At 49.4% G+C, this 18992-nt stretch overlaps 5 protein-coding genes across 5 annotated transcripts; 2 read left to right on the top strand and 3 right to left on the bottom strand.

Moving 5' to 3' along the window:
• Positions 1 to 356: 356 nt before the first annotated feature.
• PC9H_008631 (uncharacterized protein) lies at positions 357 to 1786 on the bottom strand (the record flags this gene model as incomplete). Its single annotated transcript, XM_036778139.1, has 4 exons — positions 357 to 562; positions 619 to 700; positions 770 to 1155; positions 1210 to 1786. The coding sequence occupies 4 exons, from the start codon at positions 1784 to 1786 to the stop codon at positions 357 to 359; spliced, it is 1251 nt and encodes a 416-aa protein (XP_036629567.1).
• An 887-nt stretch (positions 1787 to 2673) lies between these two features.
• Positions 2674 to 9727, bottom strand: PC9H_008632 (uncharacterized protein; the record flags this gene model as incomplete). The annotated part of the gene is made up of 40 exons (XM_036778140.1): positions 2674 to 2779; positions 2835 to 2875; positions 2929 to 2995; positions 3045 to 3121; positions 3214 to 3280; positions 3333 to 3466; positions 3523 to 3596; positions 3646 to 3802; positions 3858 to 3914; positions 3966 to 4097; positions 4150 to 4182; positions 4230 to 4241; positions 4296 to 4438; positions 4494 to 4524; positions 4579 to 4700; positions 4759 to 4795; positions 4847 to 4854; positions 4908 to 5051; positions 5100 to 5192; positions 5248 to 5286; positions 5340 to 5430; positions 5496 to 6130; positions 6184 to 6249; positions 6302 to 6332; positions 6387 to 6455; positions 6511 to 6566; positions 6595 to 6643; positions 6704 to 6843; positions 6897 to 7167; positions 7224 to 7305; positions 7396 to 7497; positions 7549 to 7568; positions 7627 to 7716; positions 7771 to 7797; positions 7850 to 7983; positions 8040 to 8090; positions 8149 to 8427; positions 8484 to 8900; positions 8957 to 9440; positions 9506 to 9727. The coding sequence occupies 40 exons, from the start codon at positions 9725 to 9727 to the stop codon at positions 2674 to 2676; spliced, it is 4890 nt and encodes a 1629-aa protein (XP_036629568.1).
• Positions 9728 to 10278: 551 nt separating this feature from the next.
• PC9H_008633 (uncharacterized protein) lies at positions 10279 to 11731 on the bottom strand (the record flags this gene model as incomplete). Its single annotated transcript, XM_036778141.1, has 5 exons — positions 10279 to 10415; positions 10471 to 10744; positions 10796 to 11009; positions 11058 to 11440; positions 11492 to 11731. 5 exons carry the CDS (start codon positions 11729 to 11731, stop codon positions 10279 to 10281), a joined length of 1248 nt encoding a protein of 415 aa, XP_036629569.1.
• Positions 11732 to 12225: 494 nt separating this feature from the next.
• On the top strand, positions 12226 to 14317 carry PC9H_008634 (uncharacterized protein; the record flags this gene model as incomplete). The annotated part of the gene is made up of 13 exons (XM_036778142.1): positions 12226 to 12432; positions 12489 to 12752; positions 12810 to 13087; positions 13145 to 13221; positions 13275 to 13281; positions 13330 to 13423; positions 13474 to 13556; positions 13611 to 13637; positions 13705 to 13734; positions 13788 to 13911; positions 13960 to 14034; positions 14091 to 14184; positions 14238 to 14317. The coding sequence occupies 13 exons, from the start codon at positions 12226 to 12228 to the stop codon at positions 14315 to 14317; spliced, it is 1440 nt and encodes a 479-aa protein (XP_036629570.1).
• A 1210-nt stretch (positions 14318 to 15527) lies between these two features.
• On the top strand, positions 15528 to 18284 carry PC9H_008635 (uncharacterized protein; the record flags this gene model as incomplete). The annotated part of the gene is made up of 17 exons (XM_036778143.1): positions 15528 to 15725; positions 15783 to 16014; positions 16069 to 16103; positions 16157 to 16358; positions 16417 to 16518; positions 16574 to 16580; positions 16634 to 16724; positions 16778 to 16860; positions 16912 to 16950; positions 17002 to 17031; positions 17085 to 17208; positions 17263 to 17337; positions 17387 to 17606; positions 17661 to 17693; positions 17749 to 17993; positions 18047 to 18163; positions 18216 to 18284. The coding sequence occupies 17 exons, from the start codon at positions 15528 to 15530 to the stop codon at positions 18282 to 18284; spliced, it is 1902 nt and encodes a 633-aa protein (XP_036629571.1).
• Positions 18285 to 18992: the final 708 nt, after the last annotated feature.

An 18992-nucleotide genomic window follows, 5' to 3' on the forward strand; every position in this document is an offset into this window, starting at 1 on the left:
ACTTGCTTTGATCAATATAATAAGAGGATGTCTTCTAATGACAAGTACTTCGGACACTGGCCTGAACGATACCCCTCGCCCTCCAATAGCAATGACAAGCCTTGCATCGTCTTGAGGGGGCGCGCTGCAGTTGTCGTTAGGCAACAATTGAGAAGCCCAGTTAAGGAACAGCGAAGCGCGTAGTCGTCAATCAGGCTACGATTCTGGGGAACAGTGTGAAAGTGCTTTAAAACTCTTTGATGGTCCCGCTTTCTGTATAAATTACTCTATTGCTACAGCCAAAGTGGTCATATCCATGCTATGCTACGAGAAGTGATATATATATATTGAACAATTGTCCCATCGTAAGTCAAAGTCTAAGGTATCTGGTGATCCACACCAATAATAGGAAGAGATAGCCGCGTTCGCGGCTTGGGTGGGAGCGGAGGCGGGTCCCTAACCTTAGGGACAATTTTGGGAGAAAAAGTAGCGAGACTCTGTCTGTCGCTTCTCGAAAAAGTCGACCATAAACTGCTCGGCGTGGCCTGCATGATCGATTCGGTCGAAGTGAAGATAGTGGGCGCTACAGCGTATCGTTAGTAGTTGATAGCGGAAGGACATGCGAAGATGTGAACGCACCAGGCACCGTGTGCTGTCGAGTATATTTGTCGAACCAAGCCATTCCTGATGGGTTTCCTTGCCTACGACGTCGCCGACGCCGCTCCAAGAAAAAACCGAAGACAATAAGGAGAACCAAGAAAAAGAGCCCGCCCAGGACACCCCCAATTACTTGGGCTGTATTGTGAGAGTTGGCAGGGGGGAGGTCGGATGACGAGGGAATTGATGGTGCATTGGGCGTGCTTGGGGTAGGATCTGATGAAACCGTCGGACCCGCACCGTCTTTAGCGTCCGCTAGCCCTGCAGCAGAAGGACCAGGTACGATGAAAAACGAGTCAATAGTATAAGGAGTTTCCGCGCCGGTCACATTTATGAATATTCGGTGTTCTGAGGCGGAAAGGGAGGAAACTTTGAACAGTGGCTGGAAGCGGATCGTTTCAGTGGCCAGAGGTTCGTTGGTGGTGAAGGGAGGGTCGGCATCAATGGTATATGATGCGCTCGGAGGCGGATGCGTGCTGTTACTCGGTGGTACAGTACCGAAAACAACAATCCCTGTTCCTGCAGAGGAAGGTCAGAGCTTGACACACAAATTTATATACGATATTAGCATACCGTTAAATACCAACGACAGTGAAGATCCAGGTGTCGTCGTACTGTGACTAGTGGAAAAGTTGGCACTGTTCAATGTCCACGGACCTGAATACAGCACTCTGGCATCGTTGTCAGCAATACACGAGAAGCATTGCGGGGTTTTCGCCTGTGATGGGTTGCCGAATTTGCTAGAGGTGGGAGCTGGGGATGACGTCGAGGTTGTATCCGAAGAACTAGACGGAGTGTCGGCAGCAGGAGTGCTGATTATGGGGCTGTTGTCAATCCCTGATCCATTGCTTTCGACGCTGCTCCCGCCACTGTTGCCGCCGCCGAAGCTGTTGTTGGGGAAACTATTGGAAGACGACGATCTATTGCTGTCGGAACCGTTTGAGGATCCCGAACTTTTGCTGCTGTCCGAATTCGAGCCCGAGTTCGAGCTCTTGGTATCGTCGGACTGACTATCGCCCTCAGAAGACAGTCGCGTTTTCCCCTTCTTGTCAACTTCGCCGAATTTACCGCTATTACTCTTCGACCATCCGAATCGGTTGCCGAACTTGTCATTTGAGGGGTCTTCCTCCCTCTTTAGACGTGGAGCCATTTGTCGCGAAGCGTTAGTCCTTGAATGTTTGGGGTACGAATATCTAAACCCGAAGCGTCGCCCTTACTTGCCACCAATGTATGAGCAAAATAGCCAAGACGGCTAAGGGGGATGCTACCTTTGGGTTGCGTTGAACCCGTCGACATCACAATCCTATGGTGGTCGCGCCAACGATAAATAGGGGACGATCAACCTTTCATTCGGTCAATTTCACTAGCGCAAGGGAGAGAGGGGAGGATCCAGCTTACGTCGAACTCGTGAGGTGACGAAGACGATACCCAGCGTCGTTAAGAACAGAAAAGGATGGCAATCAAGTGGAAGTATTGTCTCACACCAAAGCTTTATATTGCAGGCTGACCCATGCTTGCGGAAAGCTCGGGCGAGTCGGAAAACATAAGAGATCGCACCAGTCGATGCAAGGCTTGCGGTCATGCAGACTCCGCTCGGAGGGATTATGTCCATCCTGGTTGCCTTCCATGTGTGATCGGAGTCGGACCCTGTGGTACAGAAGGAATATTCGCCTCGTATATGGTTGCGTTTTGGTACTTCTAACCCACTGGCCGATCTTGCGTATAATCCTAGGTGGTAGATGCTGCTACTGCTTGGAGTGAATTTTTTTACCTCATTGAATTCATCTACATAGCAAGGAGACTCACCCAAGTTAATGGAGCAGAGAAGTAGCCTTATCGCTCAAGTGCCTTGTAACTATGTGCAACGTTAGACGCCTCAACCGTTCTCACCGTCGTTAGAGGCCCAAGTTGAAGTTCGCACAATGGTGAACTATGTAGTAAATATCTCCCCTGATGACGTGAAGATACCACACAGCTGGGGTAGAATCGACATACATAAATCTATTGTCACAATCAACGTCCTAAGAGTGCCTAGCATCAATTCGCTCCCGCCAACCTCCTGAGCACTTGGAATTCATCCTTCCCTGTGGCTTTACATAGGGAATAGAACTTCGAGGACGGGTCATTGAGCAACACGGCAGGTCTGTGGATTGGAAACGGTGAGCGAAAGTGGTCAAGCGTCGGGCATGGGGACTAACTTGTCGAACTCCGCAATGCGACCTGCGTCCAGTAGCATGACCTAGGGAGCACATGTGAGGCGGACAGAACCACAGAAGGGTAGGGGAAGCTCACCCTATCATAATCAATCACCGTTCGAAGCCGATGGGCAATGGTAAGGATAGTGCCCTCAGCAAACTCGCTGTATCAAATTAAGCTAATGACAGCGAGGGAATGACAACAATACGCACTGCCTAATAGTTTTTCCAATGAGTTCATCTGTGGCGTAGTCAACGCTGGAATTCGAAGTATGAGAACATGAATCTTTCTGAGACCATCAGTTTCCCCACCTCGCGGTAGCCTGTGAATGAAGTCTGATCAATACGGGACGTGTGTGGACTTTAGGCAGGTGGCGCGTACCTCATCCATCACCAATACCTTAGACCGCTTTAGAATTGCTCGGGCCATGCAGAGAAGTTGTTTCTCCCTGTTGGGGAAGTGTCAGGAAAGAAATATCCGACGCGTGCTGGAGCCTTTACCCTGTGGAAAAATTCTCCCCTCCTTCTGATACGGGGGAGTCAAGGTTCCGAAATACATTGGCATTGACCGTGTCTGCAGCCTCTTCTGGTGTATCTTCAGAGGGTATCAAATGCACGCGGCGTAATGCCTCATACTGCGAAGAGGAGGCGTAAGGATATGGGGCGACGCGAGTATGAAAGACTTCCTTACAATTTCAGCATCTTCGTATTCGCCGAAGACATCAAGGGTGGTTCGCAGTGTTCCACTCAGGATAGTTGGATCCTCTAGGTACGAGATTAAAATAGGAAGGATACATCTCATTCAAAGACCCACGGGGAATGATTGTCAACTTGCTCCGGAGGTCGGTCAAGCCGACTTTGGCAATGTCAATATCGTCCACGAGGATTCTACCCTCCGTTGCCTCGACAAACCGGAAAAACGAAAGGGCAAGCGTACTCTTGCCTGACCCAGTCCTGCCTAGGATACCGATCTTGGAAACCGACATCAATTCCTGAAATTTGAAAATACAGGATGAAATTTGCTACCTTTTCCCCAGGATAGACCTCGAAGTTGAGGTTGTGCAAAACATTGGGCAATTCAGGCTGTGAATGATATCAGCCCAGAGCTCCGAAGAAAAATGGAGTTATACGCACAGCGTATCTGATTACAAGTCCTTCGCATTTAATACCACCTTTCTGGGGCCATTCTGATGGGGGTCGAGGTTCGATGAACTCGGGCGGCTCCCGGCGAAGGTCAGTGTATTCTTTGACGCGTTCAAGTGCAACCTATATCATTGTCAAAACTCTGAAGATGTGGACTTCGGCACATGCAGCTGACCATCGATTGCTCTAGCGCCACAAACCTGCGAACCTATGATACTTTAGGTGAAGAACTCAGATAGGCCCCGACTCGCTCACCAGGAACAACAACTATGTGATGATAATCGTCAATACTGATCAATGTCAAGAGTAGTTAGTACTCACATCACCAGAGATAGACGAAGCAAAAGCGAGTGCGAAGCCAGCAAGCGAGGCATCGATCCTCGGAGTTATCAATGCCACCAAGGCAGTTACTCCAACGATCGCGCTGGAGAGCAAGTTGAATCGCGCGGACAGCCAACGATTCACTAGACAACAACTTTAGCCTGAAATCTAGGGCTAGAGTGAAAGTTCTAAGCTGACCTCCCCACATCCAGTAGTATGGGTTAGCATTCTAATCAGTAGACGTCAGGGATAGCGTTACGTGAGTGGGATGGAATACACGCACCGTGTCTGCAAAACGCAACATGTCGCGCAGGAATTTGGACGAGGCACCGAAGGCTCGAATGATGGTAACCCCAGAGATAGTTTCACCATAAATGGAGTAGAGAGGAGATCGAGTGACAGAATCTGTAGGAAACAAAATCGTTCAATCACTACTGGAATCAGTCAGCAAGAACGAGCCCACCAAGGCGACGCATGTCTCGCGACGTTTGCCCATAGACCTGTTTACTGAAATTGTAACAATCGAAATAAACGTATGCCTCAGCACATACCTTAGCGACTAAACGGTCCAATCGTTAGTTCAAATATAGGAACTGTTAAGGAAACGCTTACCATTGAAATAGATTGTCCCAATTATCATCACAGCTATAATGAAAGGCAACCCGCCCACGGCGCTGACGGTGATGACGGTGATTGCGACGGACATGCCATTGATGATACTACGACCGAAGTTATCTGCCAAGCTACTGTCGATACCTGATGGAAATATGAGATAGATGGTAGAAGCAAGTCGAGCAAATTCACCTTCAAAATCTTTCCCAAATCTGTTGAGAAGTCGACCTCTCGAGACAGTGTCATGGAATCTGATGTTAGCAAATAAAACCGCTTCCAGTAGGCCTAGGGGGATGATTTGCATCAATGCCAATCGCAGAGCCAACGAGAGGGCACGAACGTTGGTACAGGACGATTGATGCGTTGATAGAGCCGCGATCTGACAGGTGTTAAATGACGCTGGGAGAAGGTCTGTAACGATGGACAACGTACAGAGCACGAACCAACGGACAGTTCCGATGACGATCCCTTGTAAATAGACATAATTAGCACAATTAGCATGGCCTCGGGGATGGAAACACACCTGTCATTGTGATCTGGGGGAAGCTCAATCAACTGACCCAGAAGTGAGACTATGATAGGACATACCACAGCATAGACAGTGATGTAGAAGAGAGGGCTCCGCGATCCTTCGCCGACTTGGTCAGATCCAGACCAGTGTCTGCGGGGACGGTCAGCGATAACGTGCGCACGGAGATTCTGTACTTGCCTTAGCCAGCCGTTTTCGAGCACGGGGCTCAAGGCAGCGAGAAGCAAGATAAGTAGGAAGGCTACCCAGAATGGCCAACGCCCGCAGGCATGGATATAAGTTGACCAGACATCGCGGCTAATACGTCCAACCGCTCGCTTCTCCTCTTCAACTAGTTTTCTTGGTGCTTTTTTGTCCGAACTCGGGGTGGCAACGGCTGTTACAGTGGTATCAGTAGTTGACTGAGTCTCAGATGGGGTTTGGCTGGATGAAGGTTTCAAATCTTCGATGGCAGCCTCTTCTTTTTCATCAGTTGATTCGGAAGTTGACTGAACGAGGGTTTGCATCACACTTGAGGCTTGGAAACCTTTACGGTCGCCCTGATATTGAATCCGGCCATTCTCAAGGGCAACGATATAGCCGGCGCCCGGGGTGCATAGCTGAACGTGATGGGAGACCAGGATGACGGTTCGGCCACGCATCAGGGGACCAGTGATGCACTCGTTATATAGATGATGAGCCGTGTGCGCATCAACTTCAAACCGTATTTGTCAGTGACTGATACTCATAGCAGAAGAGCTAACCAACCTGCAGAAAGGACATCGTCCAAGAGTAAGATTGATGCTCGGGAGTAAACTGCTCTCGCAAGAGATACTTGAGGGCAAATTTTAGTAAGCGCGCATGCCTTGGGCATCACCCGACATACCTCGTGCCTTCTGACCGCCTGAGAGATTCACCTAGGTGCGAAGAAGACGTAAGTAATTGAGAGGAGATAGGATGAACGATTGTACCCCGCGCTCCCCGATTTCAGATTCGTCCCCATCTTCAAGAATTTGTAAGTCACTTATCAAAGCGCAGACCTTTAGAAGAATGAGTGATGAGCCGGAGATAGCTTCAAAATGTACTAATCCTCACCTCTAAGGTCTTTTGGTAGCGTTCTTCGTCATACGGTAGATTGAATAAGATATTATCTATGAGGGTTTAGCACGTATCGTGGACTCGCGACAGGAATCTTGCCTTTGATGGAAGCGTTGCGAAGCCATGCAGCCTGCGTAGTGGAGGTCGCGTAAGCTAGCAGTGGATGGAACAACGAAAAGTGATCACTAACCTGAGGGACATAGGCACAAACGCCCTCCACGACCCAGTCCTCCTTTGGTATCGACTTGCCAGCATAGGAAGCTAATGAGTCTGGTGGAGAACGAGGGCAAAGTACTTGACCCGTTAGTATATCTGCTTCTCCCAACAGGCCTGTATTGTTGTGTTAGCCAATACACCTCGTGAGAATGAGGAGAGGTGATTACCGAGAAGCAAGAGGGTCTTTCCCGATCCAAGCTTGCCGCACACCAGCGTCAATTCATTAGGCGGGAATTGTAGACTAAGGTCGACCAGTAGGAACTTGTGGCGGGGGGTCGGGGCTGCCGAAGGAGCAAGACTCGCTTGGCCACGTTCTTGAGGCCATGTTACTGTAGCAGACTGGAATGCGATCGTCTTTGACTGGTGTTCTAATGGTGGGACTAGCTTCACTTCCGATCCACCTAGATATTTCTCTATGCGACGGAGGGACACGAATGTCTATGGCGTACCATTGAGTAAGTAGTCCAGCCTGGGAGGGAGGAAGAAATGCAAACCTGTAGCAAGTTGATGAAGGTTTCTGGTAGTGCATTCAGAGCGAACCGCATCTCCGTGAATACTAGTGAAAGGTAGTTCAGTCTGTGAAGGGAGTCGAGTGAGATGAGTAGCAATTACTAGATAACTAACGTAACGGGGTCAGCCATAGTATCAACGTCTATTAATTAAGACACTCTTACCGATGTGAAAGCAATAGACGGCGTCAAAATCTGTTGACGATATACGGCGAAATGCCAGAAAGATACGAGAGTGACCAAGATAGGCGATCCATTCCTAGAAGTTACGGTCAAAAGAAGCATTCGATGTTGGTATACAACGACTTACCAGATAGCGTTCCAGAGTGTCTAGGAGTATTTCAAGGTTAGTATTAGATATCGAGATCGACCAGCATTCGAAACATACCTCAATGGTGTAGTTGAGTTTTTGGTATTTGAGTTCCTTCTCCCGTATTTTCAGGACTCTAGCTTCGAAGCTACGCTCCCATGCCATGAACTGAAGGTTGTAGGTCAGTAACTGGATAGGTTAGCCTTGATGGAAAGGACGCACCTTGAGCATCCTTATACCTCCTAGAATCTATTGAGTAGACATGTCAGAATCTATCATTTGGGGAGACGGTAGTCCAAACCTCGTTCATAAGAGAGACTCGCTCGTCACGAGCCTTCATTAGGTTGTCCTGTGCCCCGACCACAATTTTTCCGGCGAAGTGATTCAAGGGCAGGAACAGGCAGGTAACTGCCAACCCATAGAACGAGGATTCACCTATGTCGTATACAAGTGAGTCCCTATTCCACATAACGGCCAGTCAGGATATTTACCGAGTAATTTATACAAGAAGATGGTGCCGATGATAATTTCGATGGGAGCATCTATATTGACATAGAAGCATGATGTACCAGTCAGTCATATAAAATGAGGATTACATACCTACAAGAGAGAACATGTGCCAGGCGAAGTCGCTGACTCTGTCTACGTCGGTAGTCATGAGCGTCATGATTTGGGCTTTGCTGGAGAAATCGTCTTCGTCTTTCTTGTCCTCCTTTTCTTTGGGGGGCGTTTCGGTGGCATCTGCCTTCCCTGGTTCCGTGGCGGCCGACGAGGCAACATCCTTCCGAATAAGCGTCTTTGCGAAGAGGACACTGTTGAGTTGAAGGCGGAGTCGGCATTGGACAATTGTTGTCGCTAGTGACCACAACTGTCCGGTAACTGTATGCTGTGAGTTATTTTCCCTTGCGGAGAGTTATAGGCAGAAAGCTGCATACCGAGGTAGGCGATTGCATTTGAGGAGAATAGACCGACCACATAAACCCAACCCCACCCCTTGTCTTCTCTCAATGGATCCAGCTCGAGATACTGAATGAATTGACGCAAAAAGATGGCTGGGGCATAGAAAAGAACCGCGGCAACGACGGCGAGACTAATCTCCATTATGATAGGTCCTGCGTTGATACGGCAGAGACGGTATAACAATGACCATCCTGAACCAGGCTTGGGCTTCCATAGGCGAAACCGAGTTTTGATATTGCGCAAGGCGTTTTTCATACTGGTGTAGTTAACCGTGGCTCGCATGTTCGAGGGAACTATTGGTAGATCCCCGATATCTAGGCTTTCCGCGACGTTGCCCAACATGACGACTTTTGTGGTATACGAGAATAAGAGGGTATCCCATGATGAAGCACCTTATAGGATGGAGAGAACCTTAGATAAAGGAGGGAATGGGCAGCAAGGACCGTACCAATGATTCCACAAACGTTTTCACGGTCGTCGTTGGTTATATTTGCAACAACCTTTTCAGAGTAAATTCTCTCTGGTGGATAATAGAACGTTGGTCCTTGGGGAGTGGTGAAGCATACAACACAGGCGACGAGATACAGCGTCAAAATGCTGTACCACAAGCCCTCTAAGACTGGCTCCGTTTCCGCGAAAGCCTCCGCAACCGGAGGAGGAGTAGCGGGAAGGATTGTGGTGGTCCATAGTAAGCCGTTCGCCAGTGCCGTCAATGTAGATAAGTGGAGGATCGATTCACAATGATAGCTGATATCGTTCTGCTTCACTGCGCGCACAGAGAGGGCGAGGAGGTAAAGGGCGAAGAAGAGGTGAAGGATGTAGATAGGAATCTGATCCTTGACTTCAAGCACTGCGTAGTACCCCAAGGAAATGGCCTCCAGGACTATAATAGTCGCAAAGAGACAGCTAATAACCAACTTAATGAGGCGCATCTGCACGCCGCACATAGAATCGTTGAGCTCTTGAATATCCTTGAGAACATCAATGAAATGCATACCCTCGCCCAGAATGCCGCCTCGTCTATTGGTTCGCCTTCAACTACATCCTCCCGCGTCAATACGTCGAACGGATCGTGTTCGTGAGCTTCAACCCCATTTCCTTCGGAGTGAATAGGCAATTGAATTTTGCCCTGCCTTGGTCGTAGAATATAGAACGCGACCAAACTTGGTAGAGCACTGGCCACCAACGCAGCAGCCACTTCTAGTTGGAACCGAGGCATAACGTTATCGCGAATAATAAAAAGGAATGCGTCGCGCTAATGGAGGACTCGAGGGAGTAGGGGATACCGCTGGCAATCTCAACGTACGTCAAACCTTTGTATGTGCGCCGCACCACCGCCTCGCCTATAAGATCTAAGAGTCCTGAATACGGCCCCGAGCGCAAAGGTCGAACGAGTCAGTGACAGAAAAGATCGAACCGCAAGAAGTACAGTGTGTTATTTTCAAGGGAGAGCCATGTGGGCGTCATCCGTAACCCCGAGCGGCATCGGAAGATAAGTCCACTGGTCAACAATTTTCATTTCAACTCCTTCCTACAGCAGCGGACATCGCGAAGTTACATAGTGCATTGCGCAATTAAGCATGTTGATCGTGAGTGCAAGCAATAAATGACGAATCTGCGTGCAATACAAGAGGGTGGTGGCGTTCCGACGACCAAGGCACAGCGAGGCACGGAGAGCGTTAAAATACAATCATACGCAAGGCTAGGGAAGGCTACGGATACGCAAAACTAGTCATTCTACCAGGTTAGATCTACAATATGAGTCATCTGTCAGTAAGGTCGCCCGAAAAGCACGGTCAAATACTTGCCTGGGGCCCCGCGCCGAGCGTGTCGGGCTTCTTCCACCAGGCGTAAACAATGTTTGTCCAGCATGTCGACGTATGGTTTGAGTGATGTTTTCTCCCAGTCTGATCACCGGTTTAAAGATGCCTGATCTCTGAGAAATATGAATCGTGGACTTACCGTTGTGATGTTCCTGAGGAAGTTCAGACGATCCCTCACGTATCGTATCTAATTCCTGTAAGAGCTGGCCAATCGTTGGGACCGCAGCAGGGTCGAACATGTCCACCTCGCTGGGGTCGACTGGCACGCAGACTCTGCCTGTACCAGGATGGACGCAGAAAGGAGCCTTGAGCAAATGGTTCCGATGCTTAGAGACCTCTGCATCAAGGCGTGGATACGTATAACTAATTACTATATCTTCCATAGCAGCCAATGCTGTATTGAAAGCCGCAGGCTAACAACTAAGTCAGTAAGCTTACGCTCTTCCTCTTAGGATAGGACTCACAGATTGCGACTTCAAGCCATTAATCACTCCTTTCACGTCGTCCCATTTTGCAGAGGAGTTCTTTTCTCCGGACGACCATTTGGCTTCAAGGGTCCCCCTCATTGATTGCGGAAGTAGTTCGAGAAGTGCCAACCATGCCTGTTCCCCCGCAAATAGATCTTGATCCTTGAGAATCAAAGAATCGAAAATAGTGCCCAAGTCAAGGAGGGCATTGCTATCGGAAAGGCTCAGACTATCGTCAGTAAGAGTAAATATGATTCACCTTAGCAAAGATGGAAGGGCACCGTTAGACCTCACATTGAGGTGTTTACTAGCCTCCTTCGACGTGGCGACGACTGTGAGGTAATTTACGATTGCCTTTCTTTGATCGTCCGTCAAATCGACAGCCTCTTGGTCTGATATCCATAAATGAATACCTCGACGACCTGAGTACACCCAGAGAAGGTGCTGGTAGCCGAATTGATCTCTGATAGCTTTGTCGAGGACCTTGACTGCGGCAGCGATGAAGCCCCAACAGCGCTTGCATATCGCAGCGCCAGAGCAACATGTCCGAATGTTGTCGTAGTCCGTCATATCTATATCAAAGACGAGTTCGCGTTGCACGGGGACAAATGCGCTAGGCCGTAGAGTCTTCCTGTCTCTGGGCTGATTGTCTCATTCGGGAGATGGTCCCACGAAAGTACGAAAAGAACGCACCCTGCCACTGTAGACAGGTCCGATCTCGAAGCGCGTCGGTGTCATAGAGCATAGCTGTTTCTTGAACTCTTCTGCGTTTGCAAAGGACTGGTAGCGAAGGTACACATCGCCCGGCAAGGTGAACGCAAATTCACGATGCGTGAAAAGCTTGGTGGGATTGTGTTCGTGGTTCAGCCACAGAAAGATGGATTTGTACGGATATATTCTGCGATAAAAGGTGGGCATAGCAGTGGCATCCATCTTGAATAAGACTTTGGCGATGTAGTCAAATGAGAGAGGTTAAATCGTTAGAGTCATGCCACGCCGCGTCGCGTCGGACACGGTGTGACTAATGAGCACGTGTCGTTACGGCGTGATATCCTCCCTGATTTGGGTACTCGCAGTCTTGCCAACCACACCACCATGATAACTCTCACTTCCGACCACTACAACGTCTCGAATATCTCAGTGGAATGCTTGGTCGATTGTGCTGAACTTCTCTCCATGAGGGACCTAGAGGACGCAGCATGCTCATCGTTGAGAAGTCTCTAGTTCTCCGCAAACATGCATCCTTTGATTGGCGGGGAGGGGACGCTGCAGCCCACGGTCAAAAACACGACCCCTTGCTACTACATATAGCTCAAGGACTCTCAAGTATCTCAGTTTGCCCTCCCACCAAGCCTATTTATATCAATGGAGTCGCGAACTATTTAAATCAGCTTGAGGAACAAGATATCCTCCCGAATCAATCCTTCATGTATAGGCGTTTCTATCCTGCTGCTCTTGTTCTCCTGTTTATTGGGCTTGCCGGAGGTACTATCGTGGACGATGTCCTTGATGCTCTCCAGAAAGCTGTTGACTGTGCGTCGTGTCATGCGCTGCTTCACCCATTGCAGGCTCTGGCCCATCTTGGGAATGACGCATTCGTCGATCTCTTGAGCCAAGTTTGTATCCAGTCCGGGGTATGTTTTCGACCATGCATCTTTGGTCGCCTCCCTAATGCAGTGTCTATGACTAGGAAGAAGACCCCGATGTCTGCACAGGAATAAGCTCGGCAGTTGGACCCATAATTGCCCACGATGTGCGGCAGATATCACCAGACGGGCGTACGGCAACGCGACTCTGCGACGCGGTCTTTGGCTTGTGTGATCCTCCGCCGGTGATGGAATTTCAGGTCCCCCTCCCTCCCGCACCGCACGGTCCGACGAAGCGCTTCCCGACTGGCAAGAAAGTATTCCAAGTGGCTCACATCAGCGACGTTCATATTGATCGCGAGTATACCGTAATTTTACCCCGGCTACTTCCTGTACGAGAGCAGACTAAAAAGATGTACTTATAGGTTGGGGCAGAGGCAGATTGCTCAAAAAACATATGTTGCCGCGTATTCCCTGACTCCCTGCCTCAAGTTACAGAACCTGCCGGGCCCAACGGGAACTCCAAATGTGACTCCCCAGCCGATCTGGCGGACTCTATGCTGGAAGCCATCAACGAGTTGAATGACGACGTAAAGTTTGCAATTTTTACTGGCGACGTCGTCGAAGGCAAGTCACCAATCATGTGCCACGCACCGTATGTTAATGGCCATTCACCAGGCGCGACTTGGCTTGTGGACAGGCCGTGAGCCCAGTTCCCTAGAACAACATCTTAACTATCCCTAATATTTTCCGTGTACAGTGAAGTCACGGACGATTTGCATGAATTCAACTCCCAATTAGCGTCAAAACTGAGTATTCCGGTCTTCCCTGCTATTGGTGAGTAGTTTCATCTCGCTGAATCTACGCCAGTGTACTAATTCGTCGTTTAGGAAACCAGTATATTGCTCCACTAGTCAGCACGGCTATAATCTAATATCCATCCAGTGATTCCGCCCCAGTAAACTCATTCCCTCGCAGCACCACAAATACGACGATCGATTCGCAATGGGTGTTTGATACCCAAGGCCCTGACTGGGCTGTAAGTCCTGCTAGTTGTGCAAGACTTGGAATCTAACATGGCCGTAACAGCAATGGGTTCATCCCGAGGGCGCCCAGCAAGTTATACATACATCCGGAAGCTACTCCGTGGTTGCTCCCGGAAGCCATCTCAAGTAAGTGTTAGTATAGGCTCCATAATTCCCCTGACCCCAACTCGCTTTTGGCAGGGTGATTTCGATCAACACCCAATACTGGTATAAACAAAAGCAAGTGGCCCCGCTCGCCCTCTGCATGTATAGTGATATATAATCCATTTCAAAGCCTTTGGATCTATGATAGCGACGCACCACAGTTGGTCTACATTTTGTTACTATTGAGCCCGTGGATAATTCTTCTATCTCCAGACCAGACCCGAACGGCATCTTGGAGTTCCTTACAGGCGAACTAGCTAGCGCAGAGCGTGCCGGACAAAGGGCTTGGATAATCGGGCATATTCCGATCGGGAAGGAGGATATTGTTGAGGATCAGGTACTTCCAGCCTAACTAGATTTATCTACTCTTCTAACCCCTCACCAGTCCAATTATTACGACCAAATCGTGCAAAGGTTTCACTCCACAATTGCCGGTCAGTTTTTCGGACATAGTCATAAGGTTAGCTCGCCATCTTGTCCACTCAAAAACTCTTTCTATAATTGACAACTTCTTAGGATCAATTCGAGATCGCATACTCCGACTATAACCATCCTAGCTCTCTTAACGCCGTCAGCGTGGCATTGATTGGCCCCGCACTCACGCCTACCAGTATGTCTACCTCTCCTGATCAACCAACCTGCCTTGTTAAGTCGGAATGACAGGTGGAAACCCTGCATTTAAACTGTACGACGTTGATCCTGACACCTATGAGATCATGGACGTTCGCGTGTATTTTAGTTGAGTTTGACATACCTTTATCTTGATATGCACTCACCCATATATCCATTCACCTCGATCAGCAAATATCTCAGATCCTAGCTTTCAATCGAAGCGTCAGTTCGATCTATGTGTATTCATAGAAAGGCGACTTACTGAAATCGTTTCTCTCCTTCAGCTCAGTGGGACCTGTACTATAGCGCTCGCGATTCATATGGACCATTGGTGGACCTTCAACCAGATCAACCACTGAACCCCGCCTTCTGGCACAAACTCACAGAAGCTTTCCGGGCTAACGAGACGGCGTTCCAACTGTTCAATACTCGGATTAGTCGGGGCGGCGCCGTGTCTCCCTGTGATGCGGCGTGCAAGAATATCACTATATGTGATATGTCAGCCTTCCGGTCTGAGAACAATTGTGTATGGAACTTCGCTTGGGGGATTATAACAGAGAACTAATGAGTAATTATCCAGGATTCGCCAACGCCTGGGTTGAATCTACGAAGGAGGGTGAACGATGACTCAAACACGCGTGGCGCGTCGGAGTGTGGAGGACCTAGTATCAGCTCTATCTTCTCTCGGATCGTTGCTAAGCAGTTTAAGACTACAGCTCCTTAGTTGCATGGTCATCCCTAGCTGTCCAGCATGTTCCCAATCGTTATCGACTTCTGGTCCCCTGGTTCTTGCTGCGTTGGAGCGTAATCTAGCATGCACGTTGGAACTTAGGGCGCACCTGGTGAGGTCACAACGCGAGATTAAGGTCGCGACCCTGGAAGACGATTGATACAGTGATCCCTGTCTTTCACATTGTTCGCGTGTCATGATCGCAAATTGACCATATGGTGCTCCCCAGTGGTGCCCCTGTTCCCCCCAGCACGCCCTAACGAGCTACATATAGAATGCCGTACTCGATCCTGAAGTGATGAACATTCTCTTGACAAGCGTGGTTGAACGAATGCTCCCCAAGCTTCAGGATCCGTTGGCAAGGTTGGCAAAAGTCACCTGTGTGACAGCGCCTGGTGGTTGACCTCTGCCCATGTGGTGAGGTGTAAAACCGCCATTTCTGGAGATCTAATGGCAGTCAGGTTAGCTTCGACATAAAGTTTGGCAGGAGAACACGTTCGAAGCCCCTCGAGCACCATACGGAACGTTTGCTTCCGATACATGATGGGGAAGTGGGGTATTGTATATAAATACTCAGCACAATCCCGCCCTCCTCAGATCCACAGCTCAAGATGCGTGGCCTTGCCTTGACTAGCTGGTTGCTTCTCTCGGTGGTCAATGCTGGCTTGGTCGACGATATCATCGACGCTTTGAAGAATGCTGCCACTTGCGGGTCATGCCATACCCTCCTCGTCCCCCTCAAAGGACTGGCATACCTGGGCGATGGCGCGTTCACCAAAGCTATCACCGCCGTATGCACAACATTGAATGTACGCATCTTGACCTCTATGACATTCCATACCTTCGTACTGATGTCTCTCAATTAGCTTTCTGACGACGACGTCTGCGAAGGCGCCATCGGCCAGCACGGCCCCACCTTGGCATACGACATACGGTCAATCAGCATCTGGGGAAAGATGGGAGACAAACTTTGCGATGCTGTCTTCGGACTCTGTCAACCACCCGCGGTGATCCCATACAGAGTCCCATTCCCCAAGGCTGCTCCGACGAACCCGAAGGTCTTCAAGTCCACTGGAAAAGCGCCCTTCCAGGTCGCTCGTGCGTCTTTCAATCTCGGGTGAACGACTGTGTAGTCTCACACGATTCAACTAGATTTCAGCGATGTCCATGTCGATAGACGCTACACTGTAAGACCTCACCAGTATTTGACCAGCCATACAAGATCTGACTTCGTCATTAGCCCGGATCCGACGCTATTTGCAGCAAGCCTCTCTGTTGCCGGAACTACCCTGGTCAGACGAGCCCACCCGCGCAGCCAGCAGGTCCAAACGGTGACTACAACTGCGACACGCCACCATCTTTGGCCGACTCCATGTTTGATGCCATACGCCGAGTAGCCCCTGGCAATAAATTCTCCATCTTCACTGGTGACGTGATCGACGGTACGACCTTTCCAGGCCCGTTTCCTGCGTGTCTCTGACATTTCAAACATCAACACAGCTGCGATATGGGAACTTTCAAAGCCAACTGTGACCAAAGATCTTGAGGCCTTCAACAACCAAATGGCTTCGAGACTCAACTCGCCCGTCTACCCCGCTATCGGTGGGTAACTTCATTGACTCGTACCATTGTCGCGCTTGCTGAAAGCATCCAATAGGCAACCAGTATGTCTCGTTTACGCGGTTATTCGGTGGCTGGTGTCTGACCTTGACCTTAGTGAAGCGGCGCCCGTTAATGCCTTCCCTCGCGACACCACCGCCGTTGCCAATGCACAGTGGATATTCGATACCCAGAGTGCGGGGTGGGCAGTAAGTTCTACTCCACTCCACCAAACCACTTGGGTGCTGAATCGTCGTTAAAGCGATGGCTTAACACAGCAGGCGTCAAACAAGCCGCCGAGACATCTGGAAGTTATTCCTTGGTGGTCCCGGGAACCAACCTTCGGTAAGAGAGTCTGCGTGTTCGTATTTGTCGCACTTATTAACTGCCATTCAGAATCGTCTCCATCAACACTGTGTATTGGTACAAACAGAAGTAAGGGTATTTCACTCCTGCATTAACTGACAGACGCTGAAGCTATTGTAGCTACTGGCTGTACGATACCGATGATGCACCGTAAGCACACATCTCTGTATGGAATCCTTTCCTACTTACGGACTTGTTTGCAGTGCTGATCCTAACGGCATCTTGGCGTTCACTGTCAAGCAGCTCCAGGAAGCTGAAGACGCCGGCCAACGTGTATGGCTTGTAGCCCATATGCCTCCCGGTCGCCAAGATGCTCTCAATGATCAAGTGGGTCAGTTTGCTAAAGTTGTGGACAAACGCTGATGCAGGCGATAACCACAGTCCAACTACTTCGACCAAGTCATCCAACGCTACAAGAACACCATTGCGGCCCAATTCTACGGCCATGACCACAGAGTATGTACGCAGTTTGAAATGTCTAGCTGGTAGACTAACGGCGCTTCAGGACCAATTTGCTTTGGCTTACTCAGATTACAACAAGAGAACAGCAGAGAACGCAGTGAGCATGGGTTGGATCGCACCTGCCGTCACACCTCGAAGTAGGGTTTCCAAACTACGGAAGCAACGCAAACCTAACAGACACGCTTCAGGCGGTAATCCAGCGTTCAAGATCTACGATGTTGACCCTGATACCTATGAAATTATGGATGCCCGCGTGTATACGAGTAAGTGAGACATCGTTATTCCATTTACATATGTTGATTCAAGGACTTTCGCAGCTGATCTAAAGGAACCTGGCTTCCAAACCACACGTAGGTTTCTCCGAGGTGAAACCAGTCTACCATGACTAACTCCTGCTCCACGTAGCGAACTGGAAGCTCTATTACAGCGCCCGGGCAGCGTATGGACCTCTGGTCAGCGGACTGAAGGCATCTGACTCTCTGGGACCCGCATTTTGGCACAAAGTGACAGAAGGCTTTGAGAGGAACAATACCGCCTTCGATATGTGGAACACGTTCCAAAGCCGCGGTGCTAAAGTCCAGGCCTGCGACGCAGAATGCAAGAAGACCACGATATGCAACTTGCGCGCTCTTCGTGCCGAAAACAATTGCGTGAGTTTTCCTACCCCTTCATTCACCGGGCAGACTAACACACCCACCCACAGGATGATTCGAAGCCTGGTCTACAACTGAAGAGAGGAGAACCTGAGTCTGATAGGGTTCGCGATGCCGATCTTGGCATATTGCTTTCCAAGGCGACGGTCGTGCTATCCCAAAAAGATGTAAGCGTCTGCTACGACGCGCATCATGTCCCTCACTAACGACTCCATATAGCCGGAAACTGAAGCTCAGCTTGCGGACCTCAGGAAGAAGCTGCATGAAATTTTGGGGGATGCGGAGTGACAGAATTCAACTCGGGTATTACATGACACACTACGTCGACACACTTGTCTTTAACTACAAAACGAACGTGCTACATATTATCTGTATCTAAGAATCCATTTCGTCTAGCAACGTGCAACGAGGAAACAAAGTAGTTTCACTGAGGGGCAACAAAATAAATATTGAGACCCGTAGGTCTACCACTCCGGGAAAGCGTGTCATCCTTGTGCAGGGGCCATGCTAATCTTCTCTGTATCGTTCCAATTTTTTCGTATGTCACCCCGAAGGGGACAACTTCTGTTAGAAGTGTTGCTACGGCTTCAACTGAGTGCTGTGTTTTGTTCAGCTCGCTGGCTTCGATCACATGGCAGCACGTGAGCTCGGATCGCGGACACTGGCGGCCCGTGAGTCTTGACCCTCACCGTACTTGCGTGCTGCACTTTTGTTTCATCGAACTTCACGCAAAGCGTTTGAGCGGAGATATTACCATTCGGTTGATAAAAGATGTACGCCGCTCCGCCTTACCACCAAAACATTGCGATATTCCCCAAGAATGACAAACGGCACGGACTTTCGGTAGCCTACACTGAGCGCTGTGTAGGCACAGGAATCCACTTATTCTCAATTTTCGTTCCCAACCATTGAGTGAGTTCGATCGACAGTTGAGCGACGCGGTGTCCTTCATAAAGTCTCATTGCAAACACAATTTCAAGCAAGGTATGTCTATTG

Source organism: Pleurotus ostreatus (genome assembly GCF_014466165.1).
Source record: "Pleurotus ostreatus strain PC9 chromosome Unknown scaffold_6, whole genome shotgun sequence".
NCBI classification, from domain to species: Eukaryota; Fungi; Basidiomycota; class Agaricomycetes; order Agaricales; family Pleurotaceae; genus Pleurotus; species Pleurotus ostreatus.